The 12,503-nt window shown below is 40.6% G+C and overlaps 1 protein-coding gene across 2 annotated transcripts in view; it reads right to left on the bottom strand.

Annotated features, from left to right (window-relative positions):
• Positions 1 to 12,503, bottom strand: part of deup1 (deuterosome assembly protein 1) — an 83,035-nt gene that overhangs the window by 19,611 nt on the left and 50,921 nt on the right. For both annotated transcript variants that reach the window (XM_062974540.1, XM_016992686.2), the window contains 2 exons: positions 4,654 to 4,759; positions 9 to 194 (listed from right to left, as the gene is read on the bottom strand). In XM_062974540.1, the coding sequence (XP_062830610.1) occupies positions 9 to 194; positions 4,654 to 4,759 (292 nt within the window). The remainder of the gene's footprint in view (positions 1 to 8; positions 195 to 4,653; positions 4,760 to 12,503) is intronic.

The raw sequence follows: 12,503 nt of genomic DNA, 5'->3' as shown, positions 1-12,503 counted from the left end.
TTGCATACCTGTTGTTTCTCTTTTATCTCTAACTCCATTTGTAACTGTCTTTCCAGCAGAGCCGCTTTCGCCATGATAGTTGCTATAGTAATCTCCTTCTGATGAAGCTCTTCTGTCAGGTCAGAGATTTCTCTCCTCATTCTTTCCACCTCAGAGCAATGGGACTGCTGTTCCTGATAAAGACGGTCCCTTATCTGCAGCAAATGTGGTCCACAAAGAAAAGAATGAGAGCCAGACTTTCAGATGGCATTCACCTACCGCTGACTTTTGGGGTTCTTTGTTTCTAGTACATGAACCCTTCCAACCATATGGTGATAGCAGAGAGATTTGAAATGTCTTATGATTCAAAATGAGCAGCATCGCTGTTCCTTTCTGATTACAATTTACACTTTTCATCTGTCTTCTTGTTTAAACATCACGTTTGAATAGATGTCAGGAGTGAAAGATGAACAAAAGGAAGCTAAAATACAAATATCCATCAATTTCAGTAGATTCAGGGGTGTCACCCAGAATGTTTTATTAGGTTAGTACAAGATAAAAGAAATATATAGAGTATCAGTCTTACAATCTATAAAATTTGTTCCTTTGGTGTGGTTATGATAAAACAAACAAATTTGAATATCCTAGATCAGATCTGGAAAACGCTTCCCTTGTTTATACAAATAAACATGTTAAAATTTCTTGTTCCAAGAAGTATTTATACTGGGTTGTTGTATGTCTTTCGGGCTGTGTGGCCATGTTCCAGAAGCATTCTCTCCTGACGTTTCGCCCACATCTATGGCAGGCATCCTCAGAGGTTGTGAGGTATGGATAAACATACCTCACAACCTCTGAGGATGCCTGCCATAGATGTGGGCGAAACGTCAGGAGAGAATGCTTCTGGAACATGGCCACACAGCCCGAAAGACATACAACAACCCTGTGATTCTGGCCATGAAAGCCTTCGACAACACAGTATTTATACTGAAACAATATCACAAAATATATTATAATACTCTTAGATGTGTGATCTTTATTCTCCAATAATAACAATAATAATGATGATGATGTACTTTATTTATAATCTGTTCTATCTCCCTGAGGGGACTCAAGGAGGATTACAGAACATATATACGGCAAACATTCAATGCCATTAAATAATTAACAAGGACAGACAATACATAGACAATACATAGACAGAGGTAAAGGCTTATCCCATCTTTTCCATTTCCGGCATCTGGAGGCTGTGCTCAACTCTGGCAGTCTCTCTGTGTGTGTATGTGCTGTCGCTCCATCTTCCATGCTGAGGAGCTTTGTCATCATTTGATGTCCTCCGGATCTAATAGCCTTATGGGCACTTTTTATAACCTCCCTGCTTTTAAAAAAGCTGTAGCTATTTATCTACTCACATTTCTGCTTTCGATCTGCTAGGTGGGCAGGGAAGCTGGGGCTAATGGCGGGTGCTCACCCGATCCGGGTTTGAACTGGTGACCTTTCCATCAGGAGGATTTTCTGCAACTAGCTGTTTAGCCCACTGAGCTAAGCCTGGCCTCCTTCATCCCATTTATATAAGGGATTAGGGGTAGAGCTGGGGTGAAAGGATGAGGGAGAACAACAATGACATCCACACAGATCTAAGAGTATAATAATATGTTTTCTTTCACCCCAGTTCTACCCCTAACCCTAGTGAATGTGGGGGGCTGGCAATATAACTCACACGATTGCCCCCAAATCCATTTTCCGCACGATTACAGAGAGGCATGGAAAAATGAAGTGCTAAACAGAATTGATGCTTGAAGCACTTGGAACCAGTCTTACAAATATATTGTACCTTGAAATAGCTGGATGTTCCACTATCCCTCTAAATAAGTCAAATCAATCGTTAAAGCACCAAGTGCAATTGCAAATACATCTCAGTAGCTCACAGAAGAGAAATCATGATAAATGTTGTTACAATATATCTTTTTATAAAAGCTCTCACAGAAAATATATTTGGTACTACATTCACTTAATAGGTTGTTCTACACTATTAAATGTAGCCTTCAAAGTCTTTTCCCCCTGTGCTGTTCTGCTCCCTCTTGAGAGTATCAAGAAGACTATGGCTCTTCATTCCTTTTCTGCCAATAACAAATAGTGAGAGAGCAAGAAATTCTCCGATTACTTAGAACAATACCATTTGTCTAGATGTCAACATGACAATAACAACTCGAATGGCACTCAGCTGTATTTTGGTTTATTGCATCCATGAAATTGATAATTTCACGGCATTTTTATTGTTACACTTGGGTCCTCTAGATCCATGGGGTCCAAATCTGCAAATTCAGCAGGCCATAGATCAATGGTTCTCAACCTGTGGGTCCCCAGATGTTTTGCCCTTCAACTCCCCAGAAGTCCTAACATTTGGTAAACTTGCTGGGATTTCTGGGAGTTGTAGGACAAAACACCTGGGGACCCACAGGTTGAGAACCACTGCCATAGATCATCACATCCCAAATCATTAAGTGGCTGTGATATGAACAAAGATACTCTGAAATGCATTTGTGTTGCTGCCATTTAAAACATGAGGCGTAATCATCCTTTTTTTTGTATCTAATTGGTCCTTTACTTTCAAAGAAAAGTTGGGTGGTAATAAATGCTAATATTAACACTTATTAGGCATCAACTTTACAGAGTATGTACACATTGAAACTGCAATCTTAAATAGGAACAAATGATATTCTACTTTTAGTACTTTTTCATTAAAGCTATTAAATCTTGCATTATTTAAAATTCTCTTCAATTTAGATGTGACTTCAGGTGTTTGGCGCAGCTCCTCTCATCATTCTATTATATGAGTTCAATCACAATGAAAGGTAACACCCTGAAATGTGATTTTCAGTGGCAACCAGACAACAAAAATTGTCTAGATATCAGAGAAAGGGTGTCAAGCTGTCGCTGATTTCTTAGAGTTTTCTTGGCAATTGGCTCATTGCATGATGCCTAGCCATTAGACTTTAATTGTAGATTCTTTGGAGAAGATTAGTAATGGATGTAACAAGTAGAAAAGATATATGGCCATTCTTTGTTTCTCTCTTTTTTTGGAAAATTGATTTTCTAAAAGTAATTATACAACAAAGTCCAGCGGAGTGCAAAGTAATGGCAGTGCACGGCATTAGCACATAAGTAACCAAGTGAACAATAACAATAAAGAAAAAAATAAACTAGTAGCTGCAAGTCAGAGACATTTTATCTGTCTGTATCTTTGAAAATTAAACATTGCAACAGGATACTGTTATGGGAGTTCTTTGTATTTCCCTCACAGTTATTTTATTAGTCCTCTACTCCAGGTTTTTTAATCCTCCCACACTTTATTTTTTAAGCAGCCAAAAGAGAGGATTGACACTCCTGGAAATGTCCAGAAAGGATTTAGCTTTCTACTCATGCCACTCAGCCAAGTTACAACTTATAAAAGCAAAAATTGTGGATGTGAGGTTGAAACTGGAAGAAGCTTCTGGATATTTTCAGTTTACTAACCATGGGGTGATACAGCCTATGGGAGGTTCTAGAAAGGACTGGAACCTAGGAAGTCCCTAAGTTACGAACAATATCAGTTGTTCTTAAGTTGAATTTGTATGTACGTCATAGCAGGGACATTTTTAAGTGTCACTCCGGCCACACACCCACTTACACCCACACACACATAAGGTAAAGGTAAAGATTTTCCCCTGATACTAAACGTAGTCGCGTTTCACTCTGGGGGTTGGTGCTCATCTCAATTTCTAAGCCGAATAGCTGCCGTTGTCCGTAGATACCTCCAAAGTCACGTGGCCGGCATGACTGCATGTAGTGCTGTTACCTTCACACCAGAGCGGTACCTATTGACTCACATTGGCCTGTTTTCGAATTGCTAGGTTGGCAGATGCTGGTGCTAACAGTGGGAGGTCACCCAACTCCGCAGATTTGAACTGCCAACCTTTCGGCCAGCAAGTTCAGCAGCTCAGCATTTTAACCTGCTGCACCAACAGGGGCTCCTTTTACACACGCACATACTACATATATATACATGCTTTGGCTAGCATAGGGAAGGGTTATGACTAATGTACCTAAAGAAGGAAACAATAATTGGTTGAATGTGTTGTCAAAGGCTTTCATGGCCGGGATCACAGGGTTGTTGTACGTTTTCCAGGCTGCATGGCCATGTTCCAGAAGTATTCTCTCCTGATGTTTTGCCCACATCTATGGCAGGCATCCTCAGAGGTTGTGAGATACCTCTTCCCTCAATAGATCCCCACCTTTTTTCCTGGTTGACCCATAGATCCAGTGCTACTCTCTGAAACATTTCCATTATGCCCTCTCCCTTCCTTCCCTCACATACTTCTTCAAGTACATTTTGCAACATCTCCTACTGTCCTGTTGTGGGAATGAATCCCTCCAAATATTATTCAACAATACCTCCCACCAGCCCTATCCAAAATAGCCGACGTAGGGATATGGTGGGAGATGCAGTATGGTGGGTTGCTTGTTTCTCACCTCTGCCCTGCTGCAACTGAGCACATGCAACAGAAACAACCTTACATTTCTTTCTTGTTTACTCCAGTGTGGAGTAAATTGTACATTATGGGTCATAATTTTGTCATATATTACAAAATAAAATTTACATCAATCAGATTGTTAAATGTTTCTAATAGGAAATACCTGATTTAGCTCTCTCTTTTGATTTTGCTGCTGTCTCTCCAAGAAAAGTATCTGAGCTTTCTTTATTTCCAAGTCCTTGACACATTGAGCATAAGATGATTGAAGCCTGGAAAAAAAGAACCACAAAAGTATGACAACTCTAACTTCAGTAAAACACCAACACTACAAAACTCCAAATAACTTCAAGTGAACACAGAATGCCTAAATACAGATTTTTTTTTAAAAAAAAAGAATAGAAGTTTATGACCTAGACAGACGTTAAATCTCTTACTAAGGAAAACTTTGGGAATCTCATAACCTCCAATTACACTTATGTAATCATGCAAATGCTCCATCCCCAATCATAGACCAGGAGCAACAGGAACATCCTTGGGAGAGTAATGGGCTCTCGGATGTATCTCAATGGATTGTCATTGATGAATGCACTGGGGATGTTGAGGAGGAGGACAACACTTTACACCTACATGATTCACTTCAACAGGAACACTCTTCAGGGGACATACACACTGTCTTGCACAAAAGGGACCCTGTCAATCCTCAAAGGAAACAGGTCTTGGTAGTAGGTTACTCCCTCCTTAGAAGAACGGAAGCCATCATTTCCAGACCGGATGGAATGGCTCGAGAAACATGCTGCCTCCCGGGGGCAAAAATACACCATATCACTCAGAGGCTCAGCAGGCTCCTAAAGCCCCATCACCCTCCCCACCTTATGTTGATTCATGTAGGTACCAATGACACCGCTAGGCATACTTTTCAAAAGATCACAAATGATTTTCGAGCTCTGGGAACAAAGCTAAAACTGTATAATGTACATGTGATCTTTTCATCCCTCCTCCCCGTTGTAGGACACGGCTCTACAAGGGCCGGAAAAATAGTACAGGTCAATAACTGGCTCAGAAAATGGTGTCAAGAGGAGCATTTTGGCTTCCTTGACCATGGTCTACTCTTCCAAGAGGATGGACTACTGGCAAGCGATGGGGTGCATCTCACACAAGTAGGAAAACATCTTTTTGCACACAGACTCACAAACCTCATCAGGCGCACTTTAAACTAGATCCACTGGGGGAGGGGAACAACAGCCTGGCGAACACTATATTACCCACGACCACAGGGAACCGCCAAAAGACTAAACGGAGGGCTGCACAAACACAGCAAGGACCAAGTACAGACAGCACAATAATCCCAAATAAACAGCTCAAGGGGAGGTCACAGGGGCTTACATGTCTTTACACTAATGCTCAGAGCATGGGAAATAAGCAAGACGAACTCCAACTCCTAGCACAGCACCACACATACGATGTCATAGGCATCACTGAAACCTGGTGGGATGACTCCCATCACTGGAATTTAACCATTGAGGGCTATAACCTCTTTCACAGAAATAGAACAAAGGGGAGAGGAGGGGGAGTAGCTTTATATGTCAAAAACAGTTACGTTGCAGAAGAAATGCAAGACTGTAATCCGAGAAACCAGCTTGAAAGCATCTGGATAAGAATCAAGGGAACCGGGACTCAAAAAGATCTTGTCGTGGGTGTCTACTACAGACCTCCGAGTCAGGATGAAGGACTTGATGAAGCCTTCTGTCAACAGATGACCAAACAGGCACAAAGAAGAGATATAGTAGTCATGGGCGATTTCAATTATCCCGATATCTGTTGGAAAACAAACTCAGCCAAGAGTACAAAGTCCAACAAATTCCTCACTTGCCTTGCAGATAATTTTATGGTCCAGAAGGTAGAAGAGGCAACAAGGGGATCAGCAACTCTTGATCTAATCTTAACAAATGTGGAAGACCTGATCAATACAGTTGAAGTGGTTGGATCCTTAGGGGGAAGTGACCATGTGCTCCTGCAGTTTGCAATACAAAGGAATGCTGAAACTAAGACAAGTCAAACACGCATTCTGGACTTTAAGAGAGCTGACTTCCAAAAAATGAAGGAATTACTGAGCGGCATTCCATGGACGCCGATATTAAAAAACAAGGGAGTTAAGGATGGATGGGAGTTTTTCAAAAGTGAAATACTCAAGGCGCAAATGCAAACAGTGCCAACAAAGAAGAAAAATAAGACAAGTGCAAAGAAGCCAGAATGGATGTCCAAAGAACTTCTAACTGAGCTAAAGCTCAAAAGTGACATGCACAAGAAGTGGAAAAGGGGAGAAATCACCAAAGAAGAATTCAAACGTATAGCCAACACCTGTAGGGAAAAGGTTCGCAAGGCTAAAGCGCAAAATGAGCTCAGGCTTGCCAGGGACATAAAAAACAACAAAAAAGGCTTTTTTGCTTACGTTAGTAGAAAAAGGAAGAAAAAGGAGGCGATAGGGCCATTGCAAGGAGAAGATGGGGTGATGGCGACAGGGGACAGGGAAAAGGCAGAACTACTTAATGCCTTCTTTGCCTCGGTCTTCTCACAAAAAGAAAGCCATCTTCAACCTCAGCAACATGGAATGGACGAAGGATTGGGGGAAATCCAACCCCAAATAGGGAAACAAGTTGTCCAGGAACACCTGGCCACTCTAAACGAATTCAAGTCCCCAGGGCCAGATCAGCTACATCCAAGAGTACTGAAGGAACTAGCGGAAGTTATTTCAGAACCACTGGCAATTATCTTCGAGAGTTCTTGGAGAACGGGAGAAGTCCCAGCAGATTGGAGGAGGGTGAATGTGGTCCCTATCTTCAAGAAGGGAAAAAAGAACGACCCAAACAATTATCGTCCGGTCAGCCTCACATCAATACCAGGCAAAATTCTGGAAAAGATCATTAAGGAAGTGGTCTGCGAACACTTAGAAACAAATGCGGTCATTGCTAATAGTCAACACGGATTTACCAAAAACAAGTCATGCCAGACTAATCTGATCTCTTTTTTCGATAGAGTTACGAGTTGGGTCGATACAGGGAATGCTGTGGATGTAGCGTACCTGGATTTCAGTAAGGCCTTCGACAAAGTCCCCCACGACCTTCTGGAAAACAAACTAGTAAAATGTGGGCTAGACAAAACTACGGTTAGGTGGATCTGTAATTGGCTAAGCGAACGAACCCAAAGGGTGCTCACCAATGCGTCGTCTTCATCATGGAAAGAAGTGACAAGTGGAGTGCCGCAGGGCTCCGTCCTGGGCCCGGTTCTGTTCAACATCTTTATTAACGACTTAGACGAAGGGTTAGAAGGCACGATCATCAAGTTTGCAGACGACACAAAACTGGGAGGGATAGCTAACACTCCAGAAGACAGGAGCAGAATTCAAAACGATCTTGACAGACTAGAGAGATGGGCCGAAACTAACAAAATGAAGTTCAACAGGGACAAATGCAAGATACTTCACTTCGGCAGAAAAAATGGAAATCAAAGATACAGAATGGGGGACGCCTGGCTTGACAGCAGTGTTTGCGAAAAAGACCTTGGAGTCCTTGTGGACAACAAGTTAAACATGAGCCAACAATGTGATGCAGCAGCCAAAAAAGCCAACGGGATTCTGGCCTGCATCAATAGGGGAATAGCGTCTAGATCCAGGGAAGTCATGCTCCCCCTCTATTCTGCCTTGGTCAGACCACACCTGGAATACTGTGCCCAATTTTGGGCACCACAGTTGAAGGGAGATGTTGACAAGCTGGAAAGCGTCCAGAGGAGGGCGACTAAAATGATTAAGGGTCTGGAGAACAAGCCCTATGAGGAGCGGCTTAAAGAGCTGGGCATGTTTAGCCTGCAGAAGAGAAGGCTGAGAGGAGACATGATAGCCATGTACAAATACGTGAAGGGAAGTCATAGGGAGGAGGGAGCAAGCTTGTTTTCTACTGCCCTGCAGACTAGGACACGGAACAATGGCTTCAAACTACAGGAAAGGAGATTCCACCTGAACATCAGGAAGAACTTCCTCACTATGAGAGCTGTTTGACAGTGGAACTCTCTCCCCGGGGCCGTGGTGGAGGCTCCTTCTTTGGAGGCTTTTAAGCAGAGGCTGGATGGCCATCTGTCGGGGGTGCTTTGAATGCGATTTCCTGCTTCTTAGCAGGGGGTTGGACTGGATGGCCCATGTGGTCTCTTCCAACTCTACTATTCTATGATTCTATGATTCTATGAATTTTTGAAATTGAGGAAGACATGTTTACACCTGGAGTGGTAATTGTTGCGCTTCAAAATTAATCTCATAGCCTTCTTTCTCACTTAGTGGTGCATCATGGGACTCTACTTGTAATGAAAAAGCACACTTATGCTTTGTTAGGCTAGAAAAGAAAAAAAGATATGACTTAGGAAGGTGATTACCAAAATTCCGTGCACATTTTATTGGTTTATTTTATTTTATTGGTTTAGTGCTTTTTTCTAATTGTATGGATCATAATTGTATATGTAGGTCACTAATGTTTTTTGGCAGCAATTCCCAAACGGTGTTAGCACTTCCTAGTGTGTCAAGACAAAGAAATACATTTCAAAAATGAAAAACTCATGTAATGCCCTCCTTCCAACCAGTAGATTCAGGCAGAAACACAGGAGGGTGTTTTGCGGGTGGCAAACTATTCCTGTTAATATGTGCTAAAAACAAAGCTTTTATTAGCACAAGAATAAAGCATATCCCCAATTTGAATTCAGAAAGAAAATGAATATCTGCTACCTATAGTTTTGCAAATGGTACATTGTTGTTGTTGTTGTGTTTATTTATACCCTGCCTTCTCTCTCCACAAAAGAGACTCAAAGTGACTTACAGTAAAACCAAATGAAATACAATTTAAAACCTAAAAATACTCAAACATTAAAATAGAATTAAATATTAATGTTATTTAAAAAAGTAAACAGTTAAAATTCTTTCAAAAGATCTATTTTATTATTTGTTAATTATTTTCATATGCAATTAAATCCACAAAGATTAATTATGAAATTATTTAATATCAAAACCAATCATAACACCATTGTAAAGTCATTAGCTACAGATATGAAGAAGAATATGTGATGAAATGGTTATTTTCATAAATTTCAAATCAGCAGCAAATCCAAGAGGGCAATTACATACATCTCCTATGCAAAACAGAACAGAAAAAAATACAGTGGCATTTAGCTCTGAGTAAGGAGTATGCACACAACTTCAGTATTAATTAATTTAAACCTATCCTCACATACTATAAGGGTCCAGAACTCTACGGGATTTTCTATTATGTGACGATATATAAGACTGTACTGCCTGTCTTCTTTGGGAGGATTTCCAGTTTCCAGATTTCTTACTCCGCAGATTTTGAACCATACAAGTATGTCTCACTTGGAAGCAGTGGTTGTCTGATGTATGAATTGCAATGGAAAATAATACATTTGCTATGGGCTACAGTGTTCACGTTGGTTTTGATGGCAGATAATAGGATCTTTGTGAATGGAATGACAAAGACATGTATGTTAAAACAATTAAAATTCTTAAACTTAAAATCCTTAGTTAAAATCCTTACAATCCACAAGGAAGGGCTTCTTACATTTTAGGGAAAGAAAAAAAAGGTGGCAACCTTATTTTGCAAATGTTGAGTCTAAGAACTGAGACCATTAACACCATGGTTATGGTATGGAAACAAGCCCTAGGGATCACAATGACACATGTACAGGATCACACTGTAAGTTTAAATGAGTACAGTGCGTCTTACGTCTGTGTGAACTTTCCTAGATTTTGTAATGCACGTTTTGTAACATCTTGATTCAAATACTTTGCACAAGACTTCTGGAAGTCATGGAAAAATGGTTCAATTTCTCAGAGAACCAATCCTTCAATGAGATCTCATTGTTGGCCTTTCAGCTGTCCTCTCCCCATCAGCTCAGTCAATAGCACCTCATCATCCATGAGAGACAAGCCACTACCTGCTAAGCCTTTTTCTCATTCAACTGCTGCTCATTTGGTAAAGAAGACAAGTGAACAAGTAGCAATTGCAAAGAAGAAAATGAGTGACTGATGTCTCCAGGAGTTTCCTGTTCAAACATCTCTACTGGCTGTCAATAAGTTTCCGGTCCCAATTCAGGGTACAGGTTACTACCTATAAAGCCCTAAACAGTTTGGGACCTGCCTACCTTTGTGACCGAATCTCGGTGGTTGCCCCCAGGCTCTGGAACTCCCTCCCCAGGGAAATTAGGCTAGCACCCACCTTGTCCATCTTCCAGAAAGAACTAAAAATGTGGATGTTCCACTGTGCCTTTGATTAGACAATCCCCCAGATCACTCGAGGGAGGGAGTTCCAGAGCCTGGGGGCAACCACTGAGAAGGTCCTCTCTCTCATCCCCACCAGCCACACCTCTGATGGGGGTGGGAATGAGAGAAGATCCTCCCTAGAGGATCTTAAGGACTGTGCAGGTTCTTAGGGGAAGGTTCGGTCACAAAGGTAGGCAGGTCCCAAACTGTTTACGGCTTTATAGGTAGTAACCTGTACCCTGAATTGGGACTGGAAACTTATTGACAGCCAGTGGAGATGTTTGAACAGGAAACTCCTGGAGACATCAGTCACTCATTTTCTTCTTTGCAATTGCTACTTGTTCACTTGTCTTCTTTGCCAAATTAGGATATAAAATATTGTCCTTGCACTTTACTACCATTCTCTACTCAAAGATATTATGCTCCACTTTACATTGTCCTCCAACTGTAATCTCTGCTGTCTGAAATAACTGACAGTTATTTCAGTTTTATTGGATGGTTTGATGGTTGTTTTATTTTTGCTATAATGTTCTTGTTTTATTTTGTTTTTATGCTATTGTCTATGTACTTACTATGTACTATGTATGTACCTAGTATGTCATATTTTATATTTTAATTATGTTGATTTGGCTCGTCCCCATGTAAGCCGCCCAAGTCCCTTCGGGGAGATGGAGGCGGGGTACAAAAATAAAGTTGTTGTTATTATTATATTATGACACAGCAAACAAAATAGATATGTTGGATTTCGTATCACAAAATCACAAGTCGAACACTTCCCAAGTGTCTAGGACTGTGTGATGTATTTTCGGATGATGCGTGCAGATCCCAGTAGTGTGGCCTTTTGCAGTTGGCAGATCGTAATTTTGTCAATGTCTATTGTTTCCAAATGCCGGCTGATAATAATAATAATAATAATTATTATTTCCCAGACTCCTAGTTTCTATCATCTTGTTCAATTATCTGTTGTTTTACTCATACATATCATTACGTCCCCCTCCCTGCCACACCACCAAAGAGTTCAGGGACTCTTGTTAGCTTTTTTGAAACTGTACTATATGCAGCAGTGAGCAGATCCTTTAGAAAGCTAAAGGGAAAAAAGCACAGTCCACCAAAATATCCCTTCTTGAGAAGGGACTCCTATTCATTTTATTTTTCTATGCTATGACCACAATGAGCAGGAGAACCTTCAACTGAATAATGCCTATAGTTATTATGTTAGCCTATTTCTTCAATTCTAAGATATACTTTTTCCCATATAAATAACTCTAAAAATGGGGTGCATCTTAGAATAGCAGGTGCTTTTCTCATATATAAATAAAGCTTTTTTCCCTTGTTGGTGGTACTGAAATTAGTATACATTTTACAATTGATGGCCTTGTAAAATCATAGAAATATAGAGTAAAGTAAAATTGGCACAGTTTAGCATACAGCTGTTAACACTTGTATGTGTGAAACTGGTTTATACTGGGCTAATTTATTTATTTTATATTTCGCCTTTCTCCCAAAGTGGGACCCAAGTCAGCACACAGATAAAATGAATTAAAAGAACACAATGATAAAATTATAACATGGCTTTAAAAGGATACATTAAAAATAGAGAACACACCCAATTTCCTTCCTAAGAGTAATCGCATATTAAAAGCCTGTTTGAACAGAAATTTCTTTGGCTGCCAGTGACAGCAAAGGATGAATGCCTTCCAAAG

The sequence above is a fragment of the Anolis carolinensis genome, chromosome 3 (assembly GCF_035594765.1).
Source record: "Anolis carolinensis isolate JA03-04 chromosome 3, rAnoCar3.1.pri, whole genome shotgun sequence".
Lineage (NCBI taxonomy): Eukaryota > Metazoa > Chordata > Lepidosauria > Squamata > Dactyloidae > Anolis > Anolis carolinensis.
The sequence above is the reverse complement of the archived record's forward strand: the minus strand, read 5'-3'. Positions and strand labels throughout refer to the sequence as shown.